This window comes from Symphodus melops, assembly GCF_947650265.1.
Source record: "Symphodus melops genome assembly, chromosome: 2".
In the NCBI taxonomy this organism is placed as follows: domain Eukaryota; kingdom Metazoa; phylum Chordata; class Actinopteri; order Labriformes; family Labridae; genus Symphodus; species Symphodus melops.
This window is the reverse complement of record NC_136692.1, coordinates 26,766,814-26,793,644: the sequence shown is the minus strand read 5'-3', so window position 1 is coordinate 26,793,644 and position 26,831 is coordinate 26,766,814. Positions and strand designations below refer to the sequence as shown.

General features: G+C 39.2%; 3 protein-coding genes across 5 annotated transcripts; 2 read left to right on the top strand and 1 right to left on the bottom strand.

The window, feature by feature from the left end:
* Positions 1 to 3,179: 3,179 nt before the first annotated feature.
* Positions 3,180 to 4,620, top strand: LOC306820217 (GTPase IMAP family member 7-like). 3 transcript variants are annotated; one of them, XM_079337989.1, is made up of 2 exons: positions 3,180 to 3,241; positions 3,378 to 4,620. In XM_079337989.1, the coding sequence occupies exons 1-2, from the start codon at positions 3,220 to 3,222 to the stop codon at positions 4,193 to 4,195; spliced, it is 840 nt and encodes a 279-aa protein (XP_079194115.1). In that variant the 5' UTR covers positions 3,180 to 3,219; the 3' UTR covers positions 4,196 to 4,620. The 3 variants fall into 3 exon arrangements, with proteins under 3 accessions (XP_079194115.1, XP_079194114.1, XP_079194116.1); XM_079337988.1 differs by having other exon boundaries at positions 3,182 to 3,241; positions 3,354 to 4,620; XM_079337990.1 differs by having other exon boundaries at positions 3,196 to 3,241; positions 3,381 to 4,620.
* A 6,132-nt stretch (positions 4,621 to 10,752) lies between these two features.
* LOC306820350 (GTPase IMAP family member 8-like) lies at positions 10,753 to 25,414 on the top strand. The gene is made up of 5 exons (XM_079338169.1): positions 10,753 to 10,814; positions 10,942 to 11,738; positions 22,300 to 22,363; positions 22,550 to 22,621; positions 24,326 to 25,414. The coding sequence occupies exons 1-5, from the start codon at positions 10,793 to 10,795 to the stop codon at positions 25,273 to 25,275; spliced, it is 1,905 nt and encodes a 634-aa protein (XP_079194295.1). The 5' UTR covers positions 10,753 to 10,792; the 3' UTR covers positions 25,276 to 25,414.
* On the bottom strand, positions 15,221 to 18,385 carry LOC306820641 (GTPase IMAP family member 9-like). The gene is made up of 3 exons (XM_079338543.1): positions 18,271 to 18,385; positions 18,034 to 18,105; positions 15,221 to 16,327 (listed from the first exon to the last, which is right to left on the bottom strand). The coding sequence occupies exons 1-3, from the start codon at positions 18,278 to 18,280 to the stop codon at positions 15,396 to 15,398; spliced, it is 1,014 nt and encodes a 337-aa protein (XP_079194669.1). The 5' UTR covers positions 18,281 to 18,385; the 3' UTR covers positions 15,221 to 15,395.
* Positions 25,415 to 26,831: the final 1,417 nt, after the last annotated feature.

Genomic DNA, 26,831 nt, shown 5'->3' with positions numbered 1-26,831 from the left:
GGCTTGCACGTTGTTATTTAAATGGCAGACTTCAGTCTTTATGCTTCAATATGCTGAGCTTTGGCCGGATCATTTCACTTCTCTCCTTTCATTGAGCCCCTGAACACAAAGAACACATACAACAGTCTCTATGTAATATATTGCTGGCTGACATAAGTTACATTTTGCCCAAAATTAAAAAAGAAAGAGCAAACTTTTCCACATGAGGTCCAATAATTTATCTATTCAATATTCAGATCTCCAGACACGCTGACATGGTGGGACAGGATCGATGTTCACAAACATTCTGTGGGCAAACCAGCACATAAAGGTATGCTGTCAATATATTTAAACTATTTGTGTTAACATCACTTATTGCACTGGTTTAATGCGTCCTCAAGACAGGTAGATGCCCCATTTACACGTGTCCTGACCACACCTCATTTTATGACAAACACACCCCTGGGTGCCAACATGTCACGACTTCATGTGCTATTTAACCAACGTGAGTGCTGGGTGTAAACTTGAAAACTGTGTTTTGGCCAGACCATTTCACTTCTCTCCTTTCATTGAGCCCCTGAACACAAAGAACACACAGCAACTTTTTTCCCACATTTTCATCAATTATGACACCTGAACTTAGTTTCCTTTCCTCTGTGAATTTCAATATCAAAAACACTAATTGAAGCATTAAAGTTTCCCCTCTGTTAGCTTGTTTGTTTCAAGATTCAGTAACAATTCATGTATAATAAACCATTCTGGAATTTTGTCTCAATCATTTTTGACCACCTCCAACATCTGTAATATATTTTTCACAAAATAAAATGAGGTGTTATCATCATACATTAACAAACTGATTGATGTACAAAATAAACAGTTTAGGTCCGAGGACTGAGCCCTGAGGTATCCCACAATTAATATTGTACATTATCTGATTTTATATTATTTATCTGACAAAACTATTTATTGTTTTCTAAGTAACTTGCCACCTCTCTGATAACGTATATGCTATGGGTTTTTTTTTAAGAAGGATGGACTGATCTATGGTGTTCAATGTTTTTTAGGGTGTCAAAAAACATGCTTACTAAAACTGTTTCTCATCTATTGCAGTGGATATGTCTGCAGTTAATTCCATTAGTGCCATTGATGTGGACTGATTGGTCCTTACTGACTGCTGCTTAAAATATTACATTTGTCTGTAGATGTATCTAACCTGGCCACAGATAATATATCTAATATTTTTTTAAACGGATGAAACTGGTCTGTAGTTGGAGAAATTGTTTGTCTCCATTTTTATGAAGTGGAATCACTTTGGCTGTTTTCATCTCATCAGGCAATACTCCTGTTGAGAATGATATATTGCATATTTGTTAATGGCTCAATAACTAAATCAATTATATCTTTAGTAGAATTATGTCCATGTCTTCACAGTCAAGGGATCCCTTACTTGCACAATCTTTTTGAATTTTGTTTTACAATTTTTGTTCTGCTGCATACAAAATACACTCACACAAGCTGCTTATGGAAACAATGATTAAAACACAAGGACACTTTGTTTACAACATTGTTGACTGCGATCATCAACTTGCTGTTGCAGTGCAGTTCCCAGATGGAGCCACCAGGTGGCGGTGTAGGAGCAGAAGAGGAAAGCTGATTGGAGCTTGACATGTGGAACGGCTGGATTTCTGCATTGTGTTGTGGTGAAGATGAATACTGCTGTGACACTGGGACTGTGTTTATAGTGGACCACTGGTCAAAAGAGGAGAGCAGCAGAGGCTAAATGAATATCGAACCAACCACCACAGAAGAAAAACAGAGAAGAGTGGGACTGTGAACGTTAAAAGAAGGATGGTGGACTTCTGAGGTTTTGTGTTATCGTAACAAAGAGATGGTTCATATTCTACAAGTGAAACAACCCTTCTGTCACAATGAAGATAAAACCCACCAGAAGAAGAAGAAATGGAATTGAAGTGAAATCAATGTATTGACTTTACTGGCTATAGTGGTGTCTGCTTGACTTGTATAGATAATATATAATGGCTGTGGCTCAGTTAATAGAGTCTGTGGCAAATAAATGTGTATGAATGGGATTAGTTGTTTCTGATGGTCACTTTACAAAACAACCTCTGCCATCAGTGTGTGAATGAGTGGGTGTGACATGAGGTGTAGTCAAGTCCATTTACTATGTACAGCATGAACATGGGTAAGTTGATGTTGCTTTGCAGATCCAGCAGGGGGCGTTACATGACAACCTTCTCAGAACTGGCTTCAACATCTTTCTTGCTTCAAGCGGCCATGTTCAGTGTGCTCATGACTTGTATGTTGGAAATTACAGGAAGAGACGTGCGGGTGATGAACTTTCAGACAGTCCTGACCCTGCAGCACAGAATTTAACAAAGTGATAAACACACTTGGCAATGAGCTTGTTCCTGTAATGTTGACTGACGGGCCAAACTTGTTGATATATTTGTTTACCATCCTTTCTACCAATGGGACACACCCTGCTCTGCAACTTCTCACCAATGACAGGAAATTATTTCATGTCTTATTGAGGTACATTTTCCTGACTGACTACTTCCTCTCCAAGTTTGAATAATACATTGGATGAGTGGTTTGGTGAATTGTGTTTTAAAAATTGTGTTTTAGCAATAAAATGGAATCAGCTGGGATTGATCTTATTACAGAACTTCAATCAGTGTTTCTTGGTAGCAGTGGAACATGTTAAACATTTTAAATGTGTGTCAGCTGTTTGCTTTTTGTGTCAAAGCAACAAGAAGTGAGTTCATTTTGTAGCCTACACAGGAAAATAGTTAAAAGTTATTAAGTATTAGTCATAACAGTCGTCAAAAACTGTAAAGTTGTTGTTCTTTTTATCTTTATACAATTTATTTGTCTGTAACATGGAGGGGTTATAATCTCACTTTATTGTACATCACTGTTTTCATAATGTCAATAAAAGACTGTTTTATCTTTACACCATTAAAGGGGAGAGTAAGTCAACTGATATGATTTATTATCAGTGACCTTTGTCTGCTAACATCCATGAGATATGATGAGAAGTCTAATCTTTCTTTCCAACACGTTAAGTTTCACTTTCCTGGGAAACACAAGAGAGAGGGGGGCGGATCAGATGGAGGGAGGAGAGTAATGAGACTATAAGAGCTGATCTGAAAGAGAAGGTTCAGACACACTGACAGATTTTGTGGATGGTGTCTCGGTAGTTTCTCTCTGTACAACAGAATGGCTTCAAGATCGACTGAAGGTGAGTGTCTTTATTTATGAAGGTGTATATGATCACTTGTCATGCCTCTTATGTGAGATGGATTTACATCTCTATAATTCTAATAATTTGTTTCACTGCTGTTTCTTCTCAGTATGTGGCTCTCGAAATATTCAAGAAGACCTCAGGATTGTTCTGCTGGGGAAGACTGGCTCAGGAAAGAGTTCAACAGGGAACACCATCCTGGGAAGGAAGGTCTTTAAGGCAGAATTCTCACCAACTTCTGTGACAAAGACTTGTATGAAAATATTCTTCCAATACGAAGACAGAAGAGTGAGCGTCACTGACACCCCTGGGATCTTTGACACATCCATGAAAGAAAACGAGTTGAAAGAAGAAATCCAGAAATGCATCGTCCTCTCTGTCCCAGGACCCCATGTGTTCCTGCTTGTGATCAGACTGGGTCGGTTTACAGAAGAAGAGAGGAACGCAGTCCAATGGATCGAGGACAACTTTGGTGCTGAAGCCTCTAAGTACACTCTTGTGCTTTTCACCAGGGGAGACGAGCTCAAGCAGAAATCCATTGAGGCTTTTTTGAAGGAAAGTTCTGATCTGAGGCAGCTCATCAGAACGTGTAATGCCAGGTACATTGTGTTTGACAACACGAGCATGAACAATCGCACTCAGGTAAATGATCTGTTTGAGAAGATAGACGAGATAGTGAAGTTAAACGGCGGGCATTACACCAGCAGCATTTATGATGAGGCCCAGAGAAAGATGAAGTCAGATGAGAGGTGGAAAACCTGTGTAAAGTATGCGCCCATGTTAGGTGCAGGCTTGATTGGAGCTGCTGTAGGTGTAGCTCTCCCTGCAGCTGCTGGAGCTGTTGGAGCTTTATTCGCTGCAGAGGAAGTCGCTGCGTCGTCCATTGGGCCAACTTTAATAGCTGCTGCTTCAGGGATTGTTCAATATGTTTGGAGGATTCCGAGACTTTAGAGATTGTTAAGACAAGAAATAACTTTTGGGAAAGTTTTTGTTATTGTGAAGTCATACTTTTAGTTCCTTTCTCTTATTTTATTGATGCACTTTGTGTATAAGTCCCAGCCTATCTGTTTTGCTTTGCTATGTTTTACCTGCTCTGAGAATCACTTTTTATTTTGTATTCATTATTATATGAGTTTTGTTTCTGATTTAGTTCATTCTGTTTGGTTTGTAAAAATGTAATAACCTGTCGCAGAGTCTTGCAGGTTATAGAAGATTTCATCAAGAGTAACAAAAGTATAAGGAAGCTGAAGGTTTGACTTTTTTAAAGGTCAGAAAACTTCTTTGAATCATACCACATGCTGTAAATACATTTATTATTATTGTTAACAGTTTGTTTCTGTACTTTTTGACCTATTGTAAATAAAGTTTAAAAAACAGTTTAGTTTTGTGTTTTTTTGTTTCTGCAGGAAAATTAAAACTTGAAACTATCTTTAAGCAGCTTGTTAGCCTGATGGAGCTTAGCATAAAGCTAGCATCATCAGATCACTTCCATCCAGTGTAAGAAGACTGTTCAGCTGTTTTCATATCAGTGGTGAGTCCAGATAGACTGTTTGTCTTATCAAAGGGCGGACTCTCCCTGCAACCACATTTACCTACAGGTACAAATAAAGTAACCTGAAAATTTGAAACTGTCCCTGTCATATTCTATTTCTTTTTTTCTTTTTTTTTACACCATTGTCTTACATTTCATTTCATTTCAAAGGGTTTTAGTTTGACAGCCTGAAAGCTTGTGGTGCAAAGTGATTCAGGGTGTGTCGGGCAACATTTTTCTCATACAGTCTGGGCGTTAAGTGGGACACACGACACAATTGATTATATATGAGGTGTGTTTTTGGAGGAACATGAATCAAACCAATCAGAGTGTCAGCTCTCATTCTTTTTAAGAGCTTGTTGTGCCTGCAGGCTTGCACGTTGTTATTTAAATGGCAGACTTCAGTCTTTATGCTTCAATATGCTGAGCTTTGGCCGGATCATTTCACTTCTCTCCTTTCATTGAGCCCCTGAACACAAAGAACACATACAACAGTCTCTATGTAATATATTGACGGCTGACTTAAGTCATATTTTGCCCAAGCTTAAAAAAGAAAGAGTAAACTTTTCCACATGAGGTCCAATAATTTATCTATTCAAGATTCAGATCTCCAGACATGCCGACATGATGGGACAGGATCGATGTTCACAAACATTCTGTGGGCAAACCAGCACATAAAGGTATGCTGTAAAATATGTTTAAACTATTTGTGTTAACATCACTTATTGCACTGGTTTAATGTGTCCTCAAGACAGGTAGATCATTTACACGTGTCCTGACCACACCTCCTTTTATGACAAACACACCCCTGAGCGCCAACATGTCACGACTTCATGTGCTATTTAACCAACGTGAGTGCTGGGTGTAAACTTGAAAACTGCGTCAGGTAGAAAATCTGAAAATAGAAACCTGCAATTTTTGTGCCGAGAGTAAGGATATGCAACATTACGTTATATTATTATCATTTTTAATTTTTTTCATTCATTGACCAAACAATATAATTTAATGAAACAATTATCTCAAATCTTGAATGGAAAAACCTCATCAACACATTTCATCTTATTTCTTCAACAAACTTCAACTTTAATGTTTCTCTTTAATTTAGGAAATTTCAATAACTTTAACTGAATGAATTGCAGCTTTGATGGATCTCCATGGTGACTAATTCTGAGGTTTCTTTTTGCTCTTTTTTGTGAAATGAAAATGAATTGATAAATGTTTTGAAAACACTTCTCCATGCTTCAAGATTAGAGGTGATTTATGGAAAAATTAATGAGTTAAATAATATGTAAAATGCTTTATTATCTCATCAATCCTTTACATAATGTAGCTGAGCAAGTGTTTTTGAAATCATCCTCAATCATGACACATAAGAACTTTGTTTCCTTTCCTCTGTGAATTTCAATATCAAAAACACTAATTGAAGCATTAAAGCTTTCCCCACTGTTAGCTTGTTTTATTCAAGACTCAGTTATAATTCATGTATAATAAACCATTCTTTAATTTTTTCTCAATCATTTTTGACCACCTCCAACATCTGTGATATATTTTTCACAGAATAAAACGAGGTGTTATCATCATACATTAACAAAATTTTGATGTACAAAATAAACAGTTTAGGTCCGAGGACTGAGCCCTGAGGTATCCCACAATTAATATTGTCCATTATCTGATTTTATATCATTTCTCTGACCAAACTATTTCTTGTTTTCAAAGTATCTTGCCACCTCTCTGATAATGTATTTGTTATGTTTTTTTCTTTTTTTTTTAAGAAGGATGTACTGATCTATGGTGTTCAATGTTTTTTAGGGGTCAACAAATATGCTTACTAAAACTGTTTCTCATCTATTGCAGTGGATATGTCTGCAGTTAATTCCATTAGTGCCATTGATGTGGACTGATTGGTCCTTACTGACTGCTGCTTAAAATATTACATTTGTCTATAGATGTATCTAACCTGGCCACAGATAATTTATCTAATATTTTTTTTAAACTGATGAAACAAGAAAACTGGTCTGTAGTTGGAGAAATTGTTTGTCTCCATTTTTATGAAGTGGAATCACTTTGGCTGTTTCCATCTCATCAGGAAATACTCCTGTTGAGAATGATATATTATATATTTGTAAATGGCTCAATAACTAAATCAATTATATCTTTAGTAGAATTATGTCCATGTCTTCATAGTCAAGGGATCCCTTACTATCCCTTAACTAATTTATTATTTTGTTATCATATATGTCTTTATTCTCTTTTACAAAGCATTTAGGAAATGCTGACTTTACTTTGTTTTTCTTTACTGCGCTGTTTATTACTCACCATGTAGCCTTCATATTGTTTGTGTTTAGTAACTCACTCATTTTCTTTGCCTGCTAATTATCCATACTAAGTACTTTTTAAGTATCTTATTTTAAATAGCTTTTCTGCTTCTTTAGTTCTTAATTGTAAAACATATCTATGTAACAAACTTTTTTTCTTGCAGGCATTTTTTTTTCTGGTGAAATACAGTTTTACAGTTTGTATCATACAATGACTTCATAAATGAATCGAACTCTGTATTAACATCACTGAAATAGACCTCATCCCAACTCGGTTTAAAAAAAAGTAAAACCTTACTCAGTGATTTTTACATAAAGATTCATTAACATCTGTTGTGTCCATCCAGATGTTTTTTATTTATATAATCATGTCTTTACTTGAGTTTTAACTTTTTCACTAAATCAACTATTTGAAGTCAAAAGTAGATTCAAAAGGTTAACCCTTACTTACTGATCAGTAAGAGAGTTTTTGTCCCTGATTTCATTTAGCACCTGAAGCACGTTCATAAATCACCAGATGAGAGAATTTTTTTCGAACAGACAGCTAGCAACATGGAGAAATACTGAATATGCACACCACAGCTGCTATAATGAAAAACATTTAATTGAAAAACCTCCACATGTAATGGTCCTTCATCAGACATAAACAGGTGTGAATGGACACACCTCCACATTGACAAACCCTGAGGTCACCAGGAACCGGAGGATTAACATAACAACCTGAATTGTATGACAGACCGATGAAGAAATCTGAACAAATAGCACAACAATACACCGCACAAGTCCAGAAATGTTATGTTTTCATTCCATCTAGCTCTAGACTTTAGTGACACATTGCTGTGCTATATTTTTTCTGATTTTGATATCTCTGTTATCAACGTAGACATCAGTTAGTGATACTATAAGCTGACTCTGCTTATTCCTCCTTCAGCACGTCTGCTCCTTCTACGATGTTTTGAACCTTCTTGTTAGCAGCATGTAAAGTGCTTGTTGCACGTTATTAAAGACTATATTCATGTTGGTCTAAAAGCCATTGGATCTGCATCTATGAATGGAGTGGGCTTATTAAACTGGATAAAAAAAACTATTTGACACAACCAGACTCGTTTTGGTTCCATAAACCAAGGTGCTTATTCCAGAAAATTGGAGGATTGGAATTTTTTGATGAACTGTGACTTTGAGATTTCCAAACTTTTTATCAAACTCTCAAACTTTCATCAACAAATGTTGCACGACTGAAAATGACATTCACCCCCAACTTCGCACCACATGGCTCCACCTTGTGGAATAATGGAACCATTACGATCATTAGAGCGACTTTATTCAAAAAAGAATTGTACAAAAAAAAGATTGTATTTGTTGTTGATTTAATGGATGGATGTGCATTTATAAAGCCATCCCACCTCCTTTACAACTCATGATACAGAATACGATAACTTATTCAAATCTTCAGTTAAACTTCCAGATCTCAAAATTGGTGAAACGCACATCAGAGAAAGGAAATGTAATAACAGGTTTACTAGAAAGGCCTTGAAATGCATTTTATTTTCTGATTTTAACTCGCCTGCTAAAATAGGACTAGAAAATTTAACGATGATAATAAATGCATATTGACAGTATTTTGAATGGCCAGTAGTTCCTAAAATAAAAGCAATGCCATTTAGGATATTAAACAATGTTCACCCAGCTAATGACAGCTTACGTAAAAAGGTTGAATTTCGATGTAGATCAATGTGGGTTTTGTTCAGAAGAGCCTGAAACTATTGAGCACCTTTTCTTGTTCAGTCACATTTCCAGTTTTGGTGGGATCTTAACAGCTGTTAAACATCGGATCTGAGAACCCGTCCTTTAAACTTTTTTATTTCAATGTGTTTGTTTTACAGGTGTATAAACTATATTGGTTGTATATGTTTATATTTACATGTCAACATACTTTTGTTTTGTATGCAAATGTTTAATTCCCCATAAGAGTTTGTTTAATAAAGAAAAAAAATCATGTAAAGTGCTGCATTTATTATTTTTATTTGTTATTACTACAATTAGTAAGTAAGAAAAAGGTGTGGAAATTATATCTTTGCATGGATGAAGATTTCATCAGCTGCTGCCATAAAACTATCAGCTGGGTGCAGATGGATTATAGCGGTTAGTTCTCGACCCATGAACAGAGACCAGAGTCCTCCAAGCGAGCATCTTGAGTTTGAATTTTGTTGTGGTAAAGATGAATAATGCTGCGACACTGGGACTGTGTTTATAGTGGACCACTGGTCAAAAGAGGAGAGCAGCAGAGGCTAAATGAATATCGAACCAACCACCACAGAAGAAAAACAGAGAAGAGTGGGACTGTGAACGTTAAAAGAAGGATGGTGGACTTCTGAGGTTTTGTGTTATCGTAACAAAGAGATGGTTCATATTCTACAAGTGAAACAACCCTTCTGTCACAATGAAGACAAAACCCACCAGAAGAAGAAGAAATGGAATTGAAGTGAAATCAATGTATTGACTTTACTGGCTATAGTGGTGTCTGCTTGACTTGTATAGATAATATATAATGGCTGTGGCTCAGTTAATAGAGTCTGTGGCATATAAATGTGTATGAATGGGATTAGTTGTTTCTGATGGTCACTTTACAAAACAACCTCTGCCTTCAGTGTGTGAATGGGTGGGTGTGACATGAGGTGTAGTCAAGTCCATTTACTATGTACAGCATGAACATGGTTGATGTTGCTTTGTAGATCCAGCAGGGGGCGTTACATGACAACCTTCTCAGAACTGGCTTCAACATCTTTCTTGCTTCAGGCGGCCATGTCCAGTGTGCTCATGACTTGTATGTTGGAAATTACAGGAAGAGGTGTGCGGGTGATGAACTTTCAGACAGTCCTGACCCTGCAGCACAGAATTTAACAAAGTGATAAATACACTTGGCATGAAGCTTGTTCCTGTAATGTTGACTGACGGGCCAAACTTGTTGATATATTTGTTTACCATCCTTTCTACCAATGAGGCACAACATGAGGTACATTTTCATGACTGACTACTTCCTCTCCAAGTTTGAATAATACATTGGATGAGTGGTTTGGTGAATTGTGTTTTCAAAATTGTGTTTTAGCAATAAAATGGAATCAGCTGGGATTGATCTTATTACAGAACTTCAATCAGTGTTTCTTGGTAGCAGTGGAACATGTTAAACATTTTAAATGTGTGTCAGCTGTTTGCATTTTGTGTCAAAGCAACAAGAAGTGAGTTCATTATGGAGTTAAATAGTTAAAAGTTATTAAGTATTAGTCATAGCAGTCGTCAAAAACTGTAGAGTTGTTGTTCTTTTACACAATTTATTTGTCTGGAACATAGAGTTGTAATAATCTCACTTTTTTGTACATCACTGTTTTCATAATGTCAATAAAAGAATGTTTTACCTTTACACCATTAAAGGGGTCAAATCAATGGGAGAGTAAGTCAACTGATGTGATTTATTGTATCAGTAACTTTTGTCCACTAACATCCATGATGAGAAGTATAGTGTTTGTTTCCAACAAGTTAAGTTTCACTTTCCTGGAAAACAGAGGGGGGGGGGGGGGGGGGGGGGGGGGGCAGATCAGATGGAGGGAGGAGAGTAATGAGACTATAAGAGCTGATCTGAAAGAGAAGGTTCAGACACACAGATTTTGTGGATGGTGTCTCGGTAGTTTCTCTCTGTACAACAGAATGGCTTCAAGATCGACTGAAGGTGAGTGTCTTTATTTATGAAGGTGTATATGATCACTTGTCATGCCTCTTATGTGAGATGGATTTACATCTCTATAATTCTAATAATTAGTTTCACTGCTGTTTCTTCTCAGTATGTGGCTCTCCAGATGCTCAAGAAGACCTCAGGATTGTTCTGCTGGGGAAGACTGGCTCAGGAAAAAGTTCAACAGGGAACACCATCCTGGGAACGGAGGAGGTCTTTAAGGCAGAATTCTCATCAATTTCTGTGACAAAGACTTGTATGAAAATATTCTTCCAATATGAAGACAGAAGAGGGAGCGTCACTGACACCCCTGGGATCTTTGACACGTCCATTGAAGAAGTCCAGTTGAAAGAAGAAATCCAGAAATGCATCGTCCTCTCTGTCCCAGGACCCCATGTGTTCCTGCTTGTGATCAGACTGGGTCGGTTTACAGAAGAAGAGAGGAACGCAGTCAAATGGATCGAGGACAACTTTGGTGCTGAAGCCTCTAAGTACACTCTTGTGCTTTTCACCAGGGGAGACGAGCTCAAGCAGAAATCCATTGAGGCTTTTTTGAAGGAAAGTTCTGATCTGAGGCAGCTCATCAGAACGTGTAATGCCAGGTACATTGTGTTTGACAACACAAGCAAGGACGATCGCACACAGGTAAATGATCTGTTTGAGAAGATAGACGAGATAGTGCAGTTAAACGGTGGGCATTACACCAGCAGCATTTATGAAGAGGTCCAGAGAAAGATGAAGTCAGATGAGAGGTGGAAAACCTGTGTAAAGTATGCGCCCATGTTAGGTGCAGGCTTGATTCAAGCTGCTGTAGGTGTAGCTCTCCCTGCAGCCACTGGAGCTGTTGGAGCTTTATTCGTTGCAGAGGAAGTCGCTGCGTCGTCCCTTTGGACAACATTAATGGCTGGTGCTTCAGGGATTGTTCAATATGTTTGGAGGATTCCGAGACTTTAAAGATTGTTAAGACAAGAAATAACTTTTGGGAAAGTTTTTGTTATTGTGAAATCATACTTTTAGTTCCTTTCCCTTATTTTATTGATGCACTTTGTGTATAAGTCCCAGCCTATCTGTTTTGCGTTCCTATGTTTTACCTGCTCTGAGAATCACTTTTTATTTTGTATTCATTATTATATGAGTTTTGTTTCTGATTTAGTTCATTCTGTTTGATTTATAAAAATGTAATAACCTGTCGCAGAGTCTTGCAGGTTATAGAAGATTTCATCAAGAGTAACAAAAGTATAAGGAAGCTGAAGGTTTGACTTTTTTAAAGGTCAGAAAACTTCTTTGAATCATATCACATGCTGTTCATACATTTATTATAATCGTTAACTGTTTGTTTCTGTACTTTTTGACCTATTGTAAATAAAGTTTAAAAAACAGTTTACTTTTGTGTTTTTTGTTTCTGCAGGAAAATTAAAACTTGAAACTATCTTTTGGCAGCTTGTTAGCCTGATGGAGCTTAGCATAAAGCTAGCATCATCAGATCACTTCCCTCCAGTGTAAGAAGACTGTTCAGCTGTTTTCATATTAGGGGTGAGTCCAGATAGACTGTTTGTCTTATCAAAGGGCGGGACTGAAATCAACTATTCTGGCTGTTTTGAGCAGATTGATTAATGGTAGTACTTTCAGATTGCCTACAAACACCATGGTACATTTTTACATGTAGTTTTTCAGACACGTCTCTCTCTGCAGGAACTTTTCCCCGTATGAAGTTAAAAGTTTGTGAACATCATGGTTGTGTGTAGTCATAATGTTTGGCTGTCTGTTATAAATGTGTGTGTGTGTACACAGTATTTGCACCATGTGTGTTTTATTGCTCATAGCTGTTCTTTTTTTTTCTTCTTTTTGCTATTGATGCTGTTTATACTCCCTGTTTTACTGTTTTTTGGATCTGTTGTGACAAATTTTTCATTGGGGGATCAATAAAGGTTATCCTTATCCTTATTGTCTGTGTTGTTTTTAGTGACTCTCCCTGCAACCACATTTACCTACAGATACAAATAAAGCGACCTGAACATTTGAAACTGTCCCTGTCATATTCTATTTCTTTTTTTACACCATTGTCTTATATTTCATTTCATTTCAAAGGGTTTTAGTTTGACGGCCTGTGAAAAACTTTTGGTGCAAAGTGATTCAGGGTGCGTCCGGTGAGATTTTGCTTGTGCACTCTGGGCACTAAAAGAAGCATGATGACGTTTAAACAAGTGGCTTGATTATACACTCAACAAAAATATAAACGCAACACTTTTGTTTTTGCTCCCATTTGTCATGAGATGGACTCAAAGATCTAAAATTCATTCCAGATACACAATATTACCATTTCTCTCAAACATTGTTCACAAATCTGTCTAAATGTGTGATAGTGAGCACTTTTGCTTTGCTGAGATAATCCATCCCACCTCACAGGTGTGCCACATCAAGATGCTCATCAGACACCATGATTAGTGCACAGGTGTACCTTATACTGCCCACAATAAAAGGCCACTCTGAAATGTGCAGTTTTGTCTCACAGCAAAATGCCACAGATGGCGCAAGCATTGAGGGAGCGTGCAATTGGCATGCTGACAGCAGGAATGTCAACCAGATCTGTTGCTCGGGCATTGAATGTTCATTTCTCCACCATAAGCCGTCTCCAAAGGCGTTTCAGAGAATATGGCAGTACATCCAACCGGCCTCACAACCGCAGACCACGTGTAACCACACCAGCCCAGGACCTCCACATCCAGCAGGTTCACCTCCAAGATCGTCTGAGACCAGCTACTCAGACAGCTGCTGAAACAATTGGTTTGCATAACCAAAGAATTTCTGCACAAACTGTCAGAAACCGTCTCAGGGAAGCTCAACTGCATGCTCGTCGTCCTCATCGGGGTCTTAACCTGACTCCAGATCGTCGCCGTAACAGACTTGAGTGGGCAAATGCTCACATTCGATGGCGTCTGGCACGTTGGAGAGGTGTTCTCTTCACGGATGAATCTCGGTTTACATTGTTCAGGGCAGATGGCAGACAGCGTGTGTGGCGTCGTGTGGGTGAGCGCTTTGCTGATGTCAATGTTGTGGATCGAGTGGCCCATGGTGGTGGTGGGGTTATGGTATGGGCAGGCATCTGTTATGGACGAAGAACACAGGTGCATTTTATTGATGGCATTTTGAATGCACAGAGATACCGTGATGAGATCCTGAGGCCCATTGTTGTGCCATACATCCATGAACATCACCTCATGTTTCAGCAAGATAATGCACGGCCCCATGTTGCAAGGATCTGTACACAATTCTTGGAAGCTGAAAATGTCCCAGTTCTTGCATGGCCAGCATACTCACCGGACATGTCACCCATTGAGCATGTTTGGGATGTGCTTGACCGGCGTATACGACAGCGCGTACCAGTTCCCACTAATATCCAGCAACTTCGCACAGCCATTGAAGAGGAGTGGACCAACATTCCACAGGCCACAATTGACAATCTGATAAACTCTATGCGAAGAAGATGTGTTGCACTGCATGAGGCAAATGGTGGTCACACCAGATACTGACTGGTTCTGAGTCCCCAGACCCTCAATAAAGCAAAAACTGCACATTTCAGGGTGGCCTTTTATTGTGGACAGTCTAAGGTACACCTATGCACTAATCATGGTGTCTGATGAGCATCTTGATGTGGCACACCTGTGAGGTGGGATGGATTGTCTCAGCAAAGCAAAAGTGCTCACTATCACACATTTAGACAGATTTATGAACAATGTTTGAGAGAAATGGTAATATTGTGTATCTGGAATGAATTTTAGATCTTTGAGTCCATCTCATGACAAATGGGAGCAAAAACAAAAGTGTTGCGTTTATATTTTTGTTGATTATATATGAGGTTTGTTTTTGGAGGAACATAAGTCAAACCAACTACTTCAACTACTTTATTAAATCAAGTATTTGAAGCCAAATCCAAAACAAAAGGATTTGTATTCAAAACATTAGCCTTTACCTACTGATCAGAGTGTGTCTGACACCGACTGCTCCCTATAAAGCCTCTTTATGGTCACTTTATTGCAGCTGGCTGTGACGTCGTGTGCTCAGTGAAGGTTTTTTTTTTTCTTTAGAGTGTTTCCTCACTGAAATGTGATTGGCCAACAGATGTTTACCATTGTCTCACACTTCCTTTAAGGAAGGGAGCTTGTAATGCTTCTAATAATAAAAAAAGAGGGAAAACAGCACATCATAGTTCAAATGAAGAACAGATGTTTACTTGCATCAAAAATGTGTCACGTCAGACGGAGAGAAGATAAAGTGTTTCTAAAATGCCTCCAAACTATAGACATCTATCAGCAATATGTGTTTTTCGGATCATTTATTAGGAATGGAGCGGTTTCTACCATGATATAACTGTGTAAGAAGAAAACAAACGTAGAAAACAAGTATTGTGTTTCATCCTGTTGGTTTACTGTCAGCATCAAAATCACATTTCTCTCTTATTGCCATGGTGAGTCAGAAGAGCACGATGCAGAAAACGGCCAAACATTATTCACAGATGTGCTCTAAACAGTACATTTTTAAAAAGTATGTCCGATAAGTCAGCATGTCCTTGTGACCTAGTTATACTGGAACTCCTTTCTTGGCCTTGCATCTTATTCCTTTCCAAATACAAATAGCAGCTAAACCACACAACACACCCAGGACGAGCACAGGAGCCCCCAGAGCCAACGCCACCGTAGTGTTAGCTCCCACTGCTATAACCACCCCAGCTACCACCAACACAACAGCAGCCGCCGACGCCGCACGTATATTCTTCCTTTTCCCTTTTTTCTCCTTCTCTCTCTCTTTCTCCTGCTTCTCCCTCTCTGCATCCCAGATTTTCTTCTCTTCCTGTTTCTTCTCCTCCTCCTCCTGTTTCCTGCGCTCCTCTTCCTCTCGCAGCTTCCACTGGGCCTTCTCATACATCTCATTAGTGTAGTGTTTCCCCCCATTATCCTGTATCATTTCCTTGATCATGGTGATCAGCTCTTTGACCTGCACTCGGTCGTCTGCGTCGTTGTTGTTGAAAGCGTGGTATCTGCGTCCAAACGTGATGGAGAGTCTCCGCAGCTCCTTGCACTCCTTCAGAGCATTGTCAGCTTTGGCCTGATCTTTACATGTAAACAGCATGATGGTGTACATGGAGGCGTCGTCTCCAAAGTTATCCTGGATCCACTTCACAGCGTTTCGTTCCTCCTCTGTAAAACGCACTCCGAGCCTGATCACCAGCAGGAAGGCGTGAGGGCCGGGCACCGACATCTTGACACATTCCTCTATCCTGATCTTTAGTTCTTCCTCTGTGATGCCTGTGTCAAAAAGGCCAGGAGTGTCGATCACTTGGACTGCAGTCCCGTCCACTTCCCCGCTCTGTGTCTCACAGTGTTTGGTCACAGAGACGGGGCTGGGGTCCTCTTTGAATGCAGATCTCCCGAGGATGGTGTTTCCTGTTGCACTCTTCCCTGATCCTGTCTTCCCCACCAAGACGATCCTCAGACCACCTTGGAAGTCCAGAGCTGTAACCACAGAAGTAAAAAAGACAATCTGTTTGAGTCCAAGGAATCCATCTATGTCTCTCTCCATCTCCATCCATCCATCTGAGTCTCGTACTTCTTTGGCTATTAGAGCTGACATGTAATGCTTTTGAAAATGTGTTTCTCACATGCTCGATAATCCACATTTATTGGTTGATCAACAGTTTTGTCCATAAATGTGTGGTGACTTGCCGAAAGATAACAATTATATATTAAAGCTCCTGCAAGAAACTTTTGATTTTCAGCTATTTTAGCGCCTCCCTGTGGACAAAACATAGGCTATTGGCTCTTTTTCTTATCTTGTCTTTTACAATTATTATAGGTGTTGATTTTTAACACATCTTATCCTCCTTTTGTTTGACACTGCTCATTGAGAACCTTAGCTGTAGGACATTTAAAGAAAGGCTGTTTCTCCAGCGTACTGTAACACACCTTCCCTTCAGCAGCAGTTAGAAGCATGAAATATAACTTTAGTTGGTCTTTTTTGTGTTCATTTGTTATTAAGAGGGATCACTTTTGGTTCCAGTCTGTTTCATAACTTTTTAAAAACTCCTCACAGGACCTTTACAAATCACATGTTATGCAAAACACACGTTTCCCTTCATGACATCACGAAGGGCAGTAACCCCTCCCCCAGGTAGGTGACACTCCCACAGGTGTTTGCTCTGCTGTCTGAGTTTCCCTTCTCACAGTAAACAATAGGGCATGGAGCAAGAAAACAATCATTTTTAAGACAATTATTTGGGGTTCATTTTGGTTTTATTTGCTTTCTATTTTGTCTTAGTGCTAATCTCAATTTATGTGGTTTCAATGTTTTGGAAATCATCCCATAATGTTTTTAATTACATTTGACATAATGTCCCAACTATTTGAGAAATAGGTTTTTAAATAAAGCTTTGATGACTTACATCTCAAACATGAATTGAGCCTGTGATAACTCTTTAATTGTAAACTATAAAACTATGAAGGTTACATTTGTTAAGCCGAACAAACTTTGTGACATCATCAGACAAGAATGTTGGTTATGGCCACATGGGACGAGGCGGGCGGGGCCAGACGGCAAACTCTTCTGAGCAGTGCAGTAAACAACACAATGTGAAGGCAAAACCAGAAAGACTGTGGCATTGAGCTGGTTGAGCAACATTTCTGCACAGTTTGAATATGCTGCAGATAAGCTGATCAGTTTGTGAGGGAGAAAAGAGTTCAGCTGGATGTCAAGGTCACACACTTTGCTGTGTTTTTGGAAACGATAAATGTTAAAATGACTTCATAAGTATTGAATTTCTCAGGATGACGTTGTAACTGACAAAACAAACTGAGTTTACAATCAGCTTTCTAACCACAAACATTGACATCAACAGACTCTTGTTATTTTCTGAATAAAGCAGCATTCAAATAATGACTCAGGACATTGAAACAACCCACAGTGATTATATAAAATAAACCATACTTAAAATAGAGCAGGAAAAAAGAAATTGAGCTAGAGAAGAAAGGAACCACAAGGGGACTTTTTCACAACCTGGCAACCCAAACCTAGTTCATCTACAAGCATAAATGAACCATGTTTTTATAACAGAGTAGATATTTTAAGGCTTTATCAAATGTTTTATTTCATAAAGTTGCATAAAGATAAATGTGTGTGAATGTATTCTGAGAGTTTTCATGAAGGAAACAATGAATGAGCGTACCTTCAAAGTTGTTCAGACCACACCCATCAGAGCGAGGCAGAGTTTTCTGCTTTTTCTCTCGCAGTGGTATTGCTGTGATTTGAAGGGACACCGATGAGATACAAAGGAAAAGAGACTGTTAGTCACTGGTCGATGTTTTTTCTGTTTCTCTATCCAGCGTCATGTTAAGTGTTACATCACACATCAATAAAAGGATCAAAGCTTTATCTTGAACAATGAGGACATCAAATTCCTTACCTTCAGCCATTTCTTCAGATTTACTTTTTCCAGCTCCCACGAGGCCAAATAAGTTGTTCCAGGCCTGAGTCGTGATATTAGAGCAGCTCTGTGTTTGACGTGAGACATCAGTGTGGTGGGAAACTTCTGGAAGTCTGGCCTTAGCACAGGGGGCTTCCTATTTCCTTGTATTGTCTTTGGTTTACATCTGAAATGTGCATCCCCCCCTAACAGGCTGTCCCCTGATCTCTGCTTGTGCTCAGCAGGTTTGTGTACTTGTGTAGCTATGAAAGAGAAGAGCGTACAGATTATTCAGCAAGTCATTAAAGGTACTCGAATGATTATTCAATGATGATGAGTTGTTTAAAGAGGAGGGAGAAAATCCTGGAGGGAATCACATCGCTCAGTTGGTAGAGTCGGTCATTTCTTAACCTGAGGGTCGAGGGTTTGATCCCCAGCTCCTGCAGCAACATGACTGATGTGTCTTTGGGCAAGACACTTAACCCCAAGTTACTGACGCTGCTTTGTTGGTGACTTTTAAATGTGTATAAATGGGATAAGTTACATTTGATGGTCTCTTTGTGTAAATCTAACTTTGAGATGATTTCAGTAGGAATTGTTCATTTGAAAAAGTCAACAATGACAGTGACTAAGTTATTTAAAAAGAGGGCCAGTACATGTTCTTCTTCCTGGGCAGGGTATTAGTATGAGAAAATATTGTGTTGTGTGCATTGTGTTACTGTGTTGTACACTGAAAGGAGCAAATTAAACATGAATCAATTAATGAATTAAAGGGATACTTCCCCCGTTGAAACATGAATCTGCATTGACATTGGGTCATATAGAAATGTAAAAATTTTTTTAATTTGGTGCCTCACAGTACAGCAGGACAGGCACTGGTCAGGAGGAAGTCTGCAGCTCAGAGGCAGAGACGGTCAGCTGGCACATAGCACCACAACACAAGCTCAACAGATCACTCTTACTGGCCTCCACCTGTCTGCAGGACTGACACCCAGACAGAAGCTAAATGGAGCCAGTGCCTGCAGCCCTGCGACACGGACACTGGTCAATATTATGGACACATACTGTCCCCAAGAAAACAACATGACAGTGGAGCAATGGATAGATGTATTATTATTATTATTATTATTATTATTATTATTATTATTATTATTATTATCATCATTATTATTATCATCATTATTATTATTATTATTATTATAGGGGAGTGGCACAGAAAAAGGGCAGACATAATAGATTTGTGATATTCTTTGTCTGTTATAATGTAAATAGTTAATGGAAATAAATCTTGTTCCATTAGTTTATTAGTTTATGTGCTATAGTATTAGGTGTGTTATTAAATAATAACTTTGCTATATTTCTACATTTCTTCCCTTATTTCTGTGGTGATTTTCACAAATGTTTCTTTCTTTGCTATTTAAATGTTATTATTATTTCATTATTAAAAACATTTGACATTACTGTATAAGCATTAAACAACACAATGAACCACTATTTGTCTGATTGACATTCACAAAGCCCCTATCCAATTTGCATCACTTATTAAGTGATGATAGATTTAAACCTCCCACCCTCTGTTGAGGGAGCCATCTGCTGGCTGCCAGCGGTAAAGCAATCAGACTCAGCATGTGTTCCTAATCAAGACAGCATTTCAATGGGAACAAATGTGTCACAAGATGTAAGATTGTTTTCCATCCCCAAGTCTGAGTGTGCCATTCAGCTCAGTAGTGTTTGGATCTAATCACCTCTGTGCATGTTTATGTAAAGTTGTAGTAATTATGCAGACATTTAAATTGGAAATACATTTTTAGCATACATCTATTTTAAGCTCTTCATCAAAACGTTTACATGGACAGTTCAGTCAAACAACAGCTCCATTAGGGCATAACACTGGACTACTGTTCTGGTTCCATTATACAGCTTAACGAGCACATGGAGGAGAATTGATTCATTGAAGGAATCTTGTCCAACCCCGTCACAGTAGGTGGCAATACGCTCCTTTTCAGCTAGCTATAGCTATTGGGCCTGGTTGACCTTTTACATCAAATACCAAACACTGGACACATTTATGCAGAGCCGGCTCCATGTGTGTGAGCCATGCCAAAGGAAAGACCACTTTTAGAGAGCAACATCACATGTGATTTTAATTGTGTGAACATAATCTCTGTTACACAACTTATCAAAGGAATTCAGAGAACTATTTTGTGGTGCCAACAAGCTACACCACTGGTCACCCAGGATCGGCCCAGACATCAGACATTCAAAGGTTGTATCGAACACAGAATTAGCAACAAAAAAAAAACGTCAGGTGACTCTGATGATTAGTAGATTACTGAAGAACGGCTATCTGATGAGCTTCTGAACTTGGTTTCTTATGGAAAAACACTGCTCAAAGAAACTAATAATAACAACACATTTTATTTGTAACATACTTGATTTTTGGGGGCAAAAATCTCAAAGTGCTGCTGAGTTGAAAACAAAAACAATTATATCAATAAAAACACAGGAATAAAAACAGGAAGACAGCTAAGGAAAGTAAAAACACAAGCAAAAGGCTCACTTAAAGAGGTGTATTTTCAGAGTGCAGATTGTGGTGCCCTCATGTGGTCAGGAAGAGAACTTCAATGACTGGGAGCATTGTAGCAGTGGAGCATGGGGTGGAGTTTAGTTCTGCGGGGATGAAGGAGGATAAGGAGGATTCCCAGAGCGGAGAGCTTTGTGTGGAGGGTTGTGGGTTGAACAGTTTGTCACTAAAGTGTCACAGTATAATATCAGGTCTGTTAAATTTCAATCTGTCCATTTAGGAAGCACACGTGAGAGTGATTAAATTTCACAAGCTTTGGTGCAAATGAAAGTACAAACAGATGCAATGGAGAGCTAAAACTAAGACACATTTACTCGTTGGCTTCATTTTTTCAAGATTGAAGGTTGCTGCTTGGGTAGTAACTACTGTACAGCCCAATGCACAGTCTCAAGAGCACAGAAAAGATAGCAGGAGACTGGCAGTTCCATGAGGAGAGCTGGACAGGACTGCAGGAGGGCATCAAACCAGCAGCAGGACCGGTATCTGCTGCTTCGGGTGAGGAGGAACAGGAGGCGCGCCACCAGAACCCTACGAGAAATCCTCCAACAGGCTGTTGGTGTTCTGGTCAGAAAGGTGCTCCAGGCAGCCAATCACTAGATGAGGTGGGACTCATCACCCAGGTAAATAAGAAACTAGATGATACACTGTATGCTGAACTGTGTGCTTTCACACACACACAAAACTCCTGAAAAACTCCTGATATTTTCAGGAGGAGCTGCATGTCGAACTACACAATTTAAATGATAACACCATAAAAGAATTGAAGAAACATGAATATAATTACATAGGTTACCTTCTCCTAGACCACAAACATCTCGAAATGAAAGGATGAAAACAATAAAATAAGACATAAATAAAGTAATTCACCAATTAATCAATCAATGACTGTATCAAATCTGTTGATGCTTTCCATTCACTCTTTTTGGGCGCTCCAAGCACCTGCACAGTGAATCTCTGTAAAGGCAAGCATCATTGATCATGTGGCCTTAACAGGGTGTGCACTTGAATGATTATCAGCTTGTGTGTGTGGACTTACTGTGTGTAACCTTCTCTCTCTCAGGATACTGCGGTTCAGACGTTAGCATAGTGACGCTACAAACTGATGTCCTTTAACCTTATTCTTATGTTGTTTCCAGCTATTTCATGTAAAGTGTGTACCGACTGCTTTTAAGCGTATGTAACTGTAATGCTTTCATATGTTTTAAACAGTAACTACACGATGGGTTAATGATTACATTGGTGTTTACAAGCTGGATTTAATGATGGATTCATCGTGTCTCAGTTCAGAGCGTTATCAAACATTGAGGTTGAACTTCACCCTATGATGAGTGCTCTGTCTCAGACAATTCAAGGGAACAGGAAGCGGCCTGCACTCATGCCAGGCTTCTGAAAGCACCACTGATGTCTCACGTCAAGCCCTGAGCTGCTCTAATATCACAACTCAGGCCTGGAACAACTTATTTGGCTTCGTGGGAGCTGAAAACGTTAAATCCGAAGAAATGGCTGAAGGCAAGAAAATTGATATTCTCATTGTTCAAGATAAATCTTTGATTATTTTGTATTATGTATCATTTAACACTTAACATGACGCTGGATAGAATTATGAAACAGAAAAAATGTCGACCTTAATGATGATGTCAGTGACTAACAGTCTCTTTTCCTTTGTATCTCATTGGTGTCCCTTCAAAATCACAGCAATACCACTGCGAGAGATAAAGCAGAAAACTCTGCCTCGCTCTGATGGGTGTGGTCTGAACAGCTTTGAAGGTACGCTCATTCATTGTTTCCTTCATGAAAACTCTCAGAATACATTCACACACATTTGTCTTTTATCTTTCTAAAATAAAACATGATAGAAAGTATTTAAATATCTTTCTGGTCAGGTGTTGAAAAAGTCTTTTTGTGGCACTTTATTCTCAAGTATCACTTGCTAGTGTCGGGCAATTAATCAAGTTTCAGAACAAATTACAATTTGACCTTCTCATGATCATGTAAACAAGATAACCAAGATTAAATTATTGTGCCATTTGCCATGTTTGCTCATTTTGTCCAGAGGTTTTGTGAGTTAAATGGACTGCACTCTCACTTCCTTTTCAGCACTGCATGCTCTGACCCTCCCAACAAATCAGCTCTTACTTTAACTTAAAAGGCAGGGTCGGTCATTTTCAAAAACTTGTATGATTTTGAAAGTAGCTCTCCCTCAGTGCTCCATCTACACCCACCCCTTCCCCTATGCGCCCTTCACTTACATGCACTAGCTTGGGTGCCCATCAAGTGGACCTCCGCTCATAGCTTGAATTGTGTAGAAAATATGTCTCATTCAGCACTGATCTTTATTATAATACATGTCCAAAAAAGTAAAATCACTATTTTACTACTCACAAAGGCCAACAACAAACTCAGAGTATCAACTCTGTCATCGGTCACAAACTTTAGAGGAAGAACGTATGACTTTTTGAGCTAATAGATGTTGCCCTTAATCAGCAGGAAAACAAACTGCTGTTTGGAAATAACTCTGCTGAATCCTCCGCTGTCCTTTAGAGACAAACCTCCAACCCCTCTAAACTTGCTTTAGTACAAAGGAGTTATCAGTTTGAAGCTCAAGCTCAAAATTGTCCTTTACTCGAGCTGCGATTGCCTGTGGTCTGCATTGTGGTGCTAGCAGGCTAATGTTAGCACAGTTGTTTAACTCATAGCTTCATATTGCACATAAATTGACAAAGAATGGCTGTGATGTAAACACACACGACATCCAAATAGGAAGCGAGTATTTTATTCTTCTTTTCTCTAGTCCTTGACTAAAACAGCTTTATAAGGCCGTGCTGTCCATGTAAACATGACGTCAACATGACTCCGACAGCAGTACAGCCAGCTGGACTCGACACTGTGGTAGTGAATGCAAATAACAGCTGTAAATATTATACAATGTCTCTACAGTGTCAAAAGTCACAGCTAATGGTTGTACCTTTAAAGCTGTCTTTAAAGGTTTCAAAATGAAAGTTGCACTTTCAATCAGAAATCTTTATGACTGTAAAAACTCTCCTCATATAAGCTCATAAACTTTTACAACAATACGTTGATTATCTTGCCTCTCAGCTGAAGTTTAGTAGCAGTTAAATCAGCCTTTGAGGATAAAGCTTCAATGGAAAAACTTACCAGCCTCTGAGTAATAAAGTAAACACAACTATAGCAAACATATTTTGTGTTTATGACCTACAGTGTGAGACAAAGGGCATGTCAGTGTTTTCTTTAGGAGTTAACATTTACCATGATACTTCACTGTTAGTAGTTAAGGTAAATGTGGTAAGTGAAGACCATTGGTCTTCATTATTGTGTGTAAAAAAAAAGTCTGGACACGCCCCCTCCCTGCTAGGTGGAGCTAATAAATCACTCTGCAGTTAAACATGACCAATAATAGAGGGTTCTCTTTCTCATAGTGAACCAGATGTTTTTTTGCTCCTATTGTTACAGCTCTGAACTTCCCTGCTGGTTTGAGGATCATCTTGGTGGGGAAGACAGGATCAGGGAAGAGTGCAACAGGAAACACCATCCTCGGAGAGCTTGATGCATTCAAAGAGGACCCCAGCCCCGTCTCTGTGACCAAACACTGTAAGACTCAAAGGGGGAAAGTGGACGGGACTGCAGTCCAGGTGATCGACACTCCTGGCCTTTTTGACACAGACATCACAGAGGAAGAACTAAAGATCAGGATAGAGGAATGTGTCAAGATGTCGGTGCCCGGCCCTCACGCCTTCCTGCTGGTGATCAGGCTCGGAGTGCGCTTCACGGCGGAGGAACGAAACGCTGTGAAGTGGATCCAGGATAACTTTGGAGACGACGCCTCCATGTACACTATCGTGCTGTTTACGTTTAAAGATCAAGCCAATGTTGACAATGCTCTGAAGGAGTGCAAGGAGCTGCGAAAAATCACAGATAGTTTTGGATGCAGATACCACGCTTTCGACAACAAGGACGCAGACGACCAAGTGCAGGTCAAAGAGCTGATCACCAAGATCAAGGACATGGTAGAGAAGAATGGGGGGGGGAACTACACTAATGAGATGTATCAGAAGGCTCAGCTGAAGCTAAAAGAGGAAGAGGAGCGCAAGAAGCAGGAGGAGGAGGAGAAGAAACGTCAAGAGAGGAAAATCTGGGAAGCAGAGATGATGGCGAAGGAGAAAGAGAGAGAGAAGGAGAAAACAGAGAAAAGAAAGCGTTTCTATGCAGCCTCAGTGGTTGCTGCTGTGTTGATGTTCGTTGGGGTGGTTATAGCAGTGGGAGGTGGCACGACGTTTGCTTTGGTTTTGGGAGCTCCTGTCCTCGTCCTAGGTGTGTTGTGCGGTTTAGCTGCTATTTTTATATGGAAAGGAAAAAAACTGTGTGGATCAGCCATGTGTGTGAAAGACCCAAGCCTGATTTGAGTACCTAGGAGTAAAACGAGCAAAGGCCCCTCAGAAACACTAAGTCCCAGCATGCCCTGCTGCACCTCACACCTAGTTGTGAAGTGTGAAAATTGTTCAGCCCCCCACAGGGCTGAACAATTTTTAAGAACATTTTGGATGACATTTATGTTTCATTTGCATAGAAAAACTAAATGGAAAAAAAATACACAAAAATATAAATACATAACGTAGTTCTAAAACTGACCAGCACAAGTTACCTTAAAGAAAGTGAGACTCGATAAGAGATGGTAAAGAGGTTTTGAATTCCTGGTTTGTCAATAAAACCTTTCATTTGTTTTATTTCATTCTGTTGAAGTAGAGGAATCCCTCCTTCTCACTTTGGCCTATAGAAAGAACAGCCTGACCTTTGTACAAGGAAAATATGTAAATAGATCAGTACAAAAATTACAATTCAATAATTTACATTTGCCAAAGTAATACATAAATGCACATTTCCTGTTTCCTGCCAAGGCTGAATATTTGTAAAGCCTCTGCAGCTCCACATTGTAAACAGTGTTTTAAAAATAAATGCAGTGGACGATGTGCTGTGGAAAGTTTAAATGAAGTCTTTTTCAGCAGTGTGCTGTTAATCTCCTTGTCTCTTACCTACCTACCTACCTACCTACCTACCCACCCACCCACCCACCCACTACAGACATTTAGCTGCAGGAGCTGAGGACTGAACTCCTTTCTGTTGACAGACAACTGAGTCTACCAGTGAGCCACAGCTCCCCCTAATGTTCAGGATTTTTTCAGAATATAAAAGCTGCTCTTATGTTACTTTGAAGGAAACAAACTCTGCACAGTACACCTTGGCTGCCCCTTGTTTTTATAATGACGAACTGCAGAAGTATTCACGAAAATACTAATTTTCTCTCTGCCATACCTTTTCCTCTTTTGTTTCTATCCCGGGTTCCCTGTTTTACACGACTTTAAAAATCAAACCTTTATCAGAACATGGGGTATGTATGGTGTGCTAGACCTTTATGTACGTTTTGACTGCTATGTGCCAGTAGGAGCGAGGTATACAACCAAGGATCCAGCCTTTTCCTCCTTGAGTCTTTGTAACAGTTTGCACTGAAAAAACAACATATGAAGAGATAGAGATCCTCAAATAACAAATGTGCAAATTAAACTAGAATCAGCAGTATTTTACAGGAAAGTCAAATATATCGTATGTTATATATCTACCTGTGCAGTTGTTTTCTCAGCTGCGTGCTGTGTTAACAGGTGGAGAGAGCTTTTATAACACAACACACCTATCTATCTTAGATGCTCAACTGTTCAAGTTTCAGGTGTCACTAAATTTAGCGTCACTTCCTTTGAAAACAGTCAAGCAGTTAGGGAAAACACAAAGTGTCGAGGCCGCTCCAAAAGAGGCTAATTGTTTCATCACACTGTTGTCACATTGCGTGACAAGCCTCCTGCTTCTCTCGCTGTTTATGTGCGTGATCTCCACCCAGCTGCAGTGAACTATAGTGACTGATTAGACCGTTGACACTTTGTGTATACTCTGTGAAGACCAGCCCATAATC

Bases quoted from the DNA above. Each gene is read 5' to 3' on its own strand.
- LOC306820217 (XM_079337988.1), top strand. From the start codon at position 3,220: ATGGCTTCAAGATCGACTGAAG. The intron at 3,242-3,353 runs GTGAGTGTCTTT...GTTTCTTCTCAG, and splicing joins GGCTTCAAGATCGACTGAAG to TATGTGGCTCTCGAAATATT.
- LOC306820350 (XM_079338169.1), top strand. From the start codon at position 10,793: ATGGCTTCAAGATCGACTGAAG. The intron at 11,739-22,299 runs GTTCAATATGTT...ATCACAACTCAG, and splicing joins TGGCTGGTGCTTCAGGGATT to GCCTGGAACAACTTATTTGG. The intron at 22,364-22,549 runs GCAAGAAAATTG...TCAAAATCACAG, and splicing joins ATCCGAAGAAATGGCTGAAG to CAATACCACTGCGAGAGATA.
- LOC306820641 (XM_079338543.1), bottom strand. The intron at 16,328-18,033 runs GTACGCTCATTC...CTGTGGTTACAG, and splicing joins TGGTCTGAACAACTTTGAAG to CTCTGGACTTCCAAGGTGGT.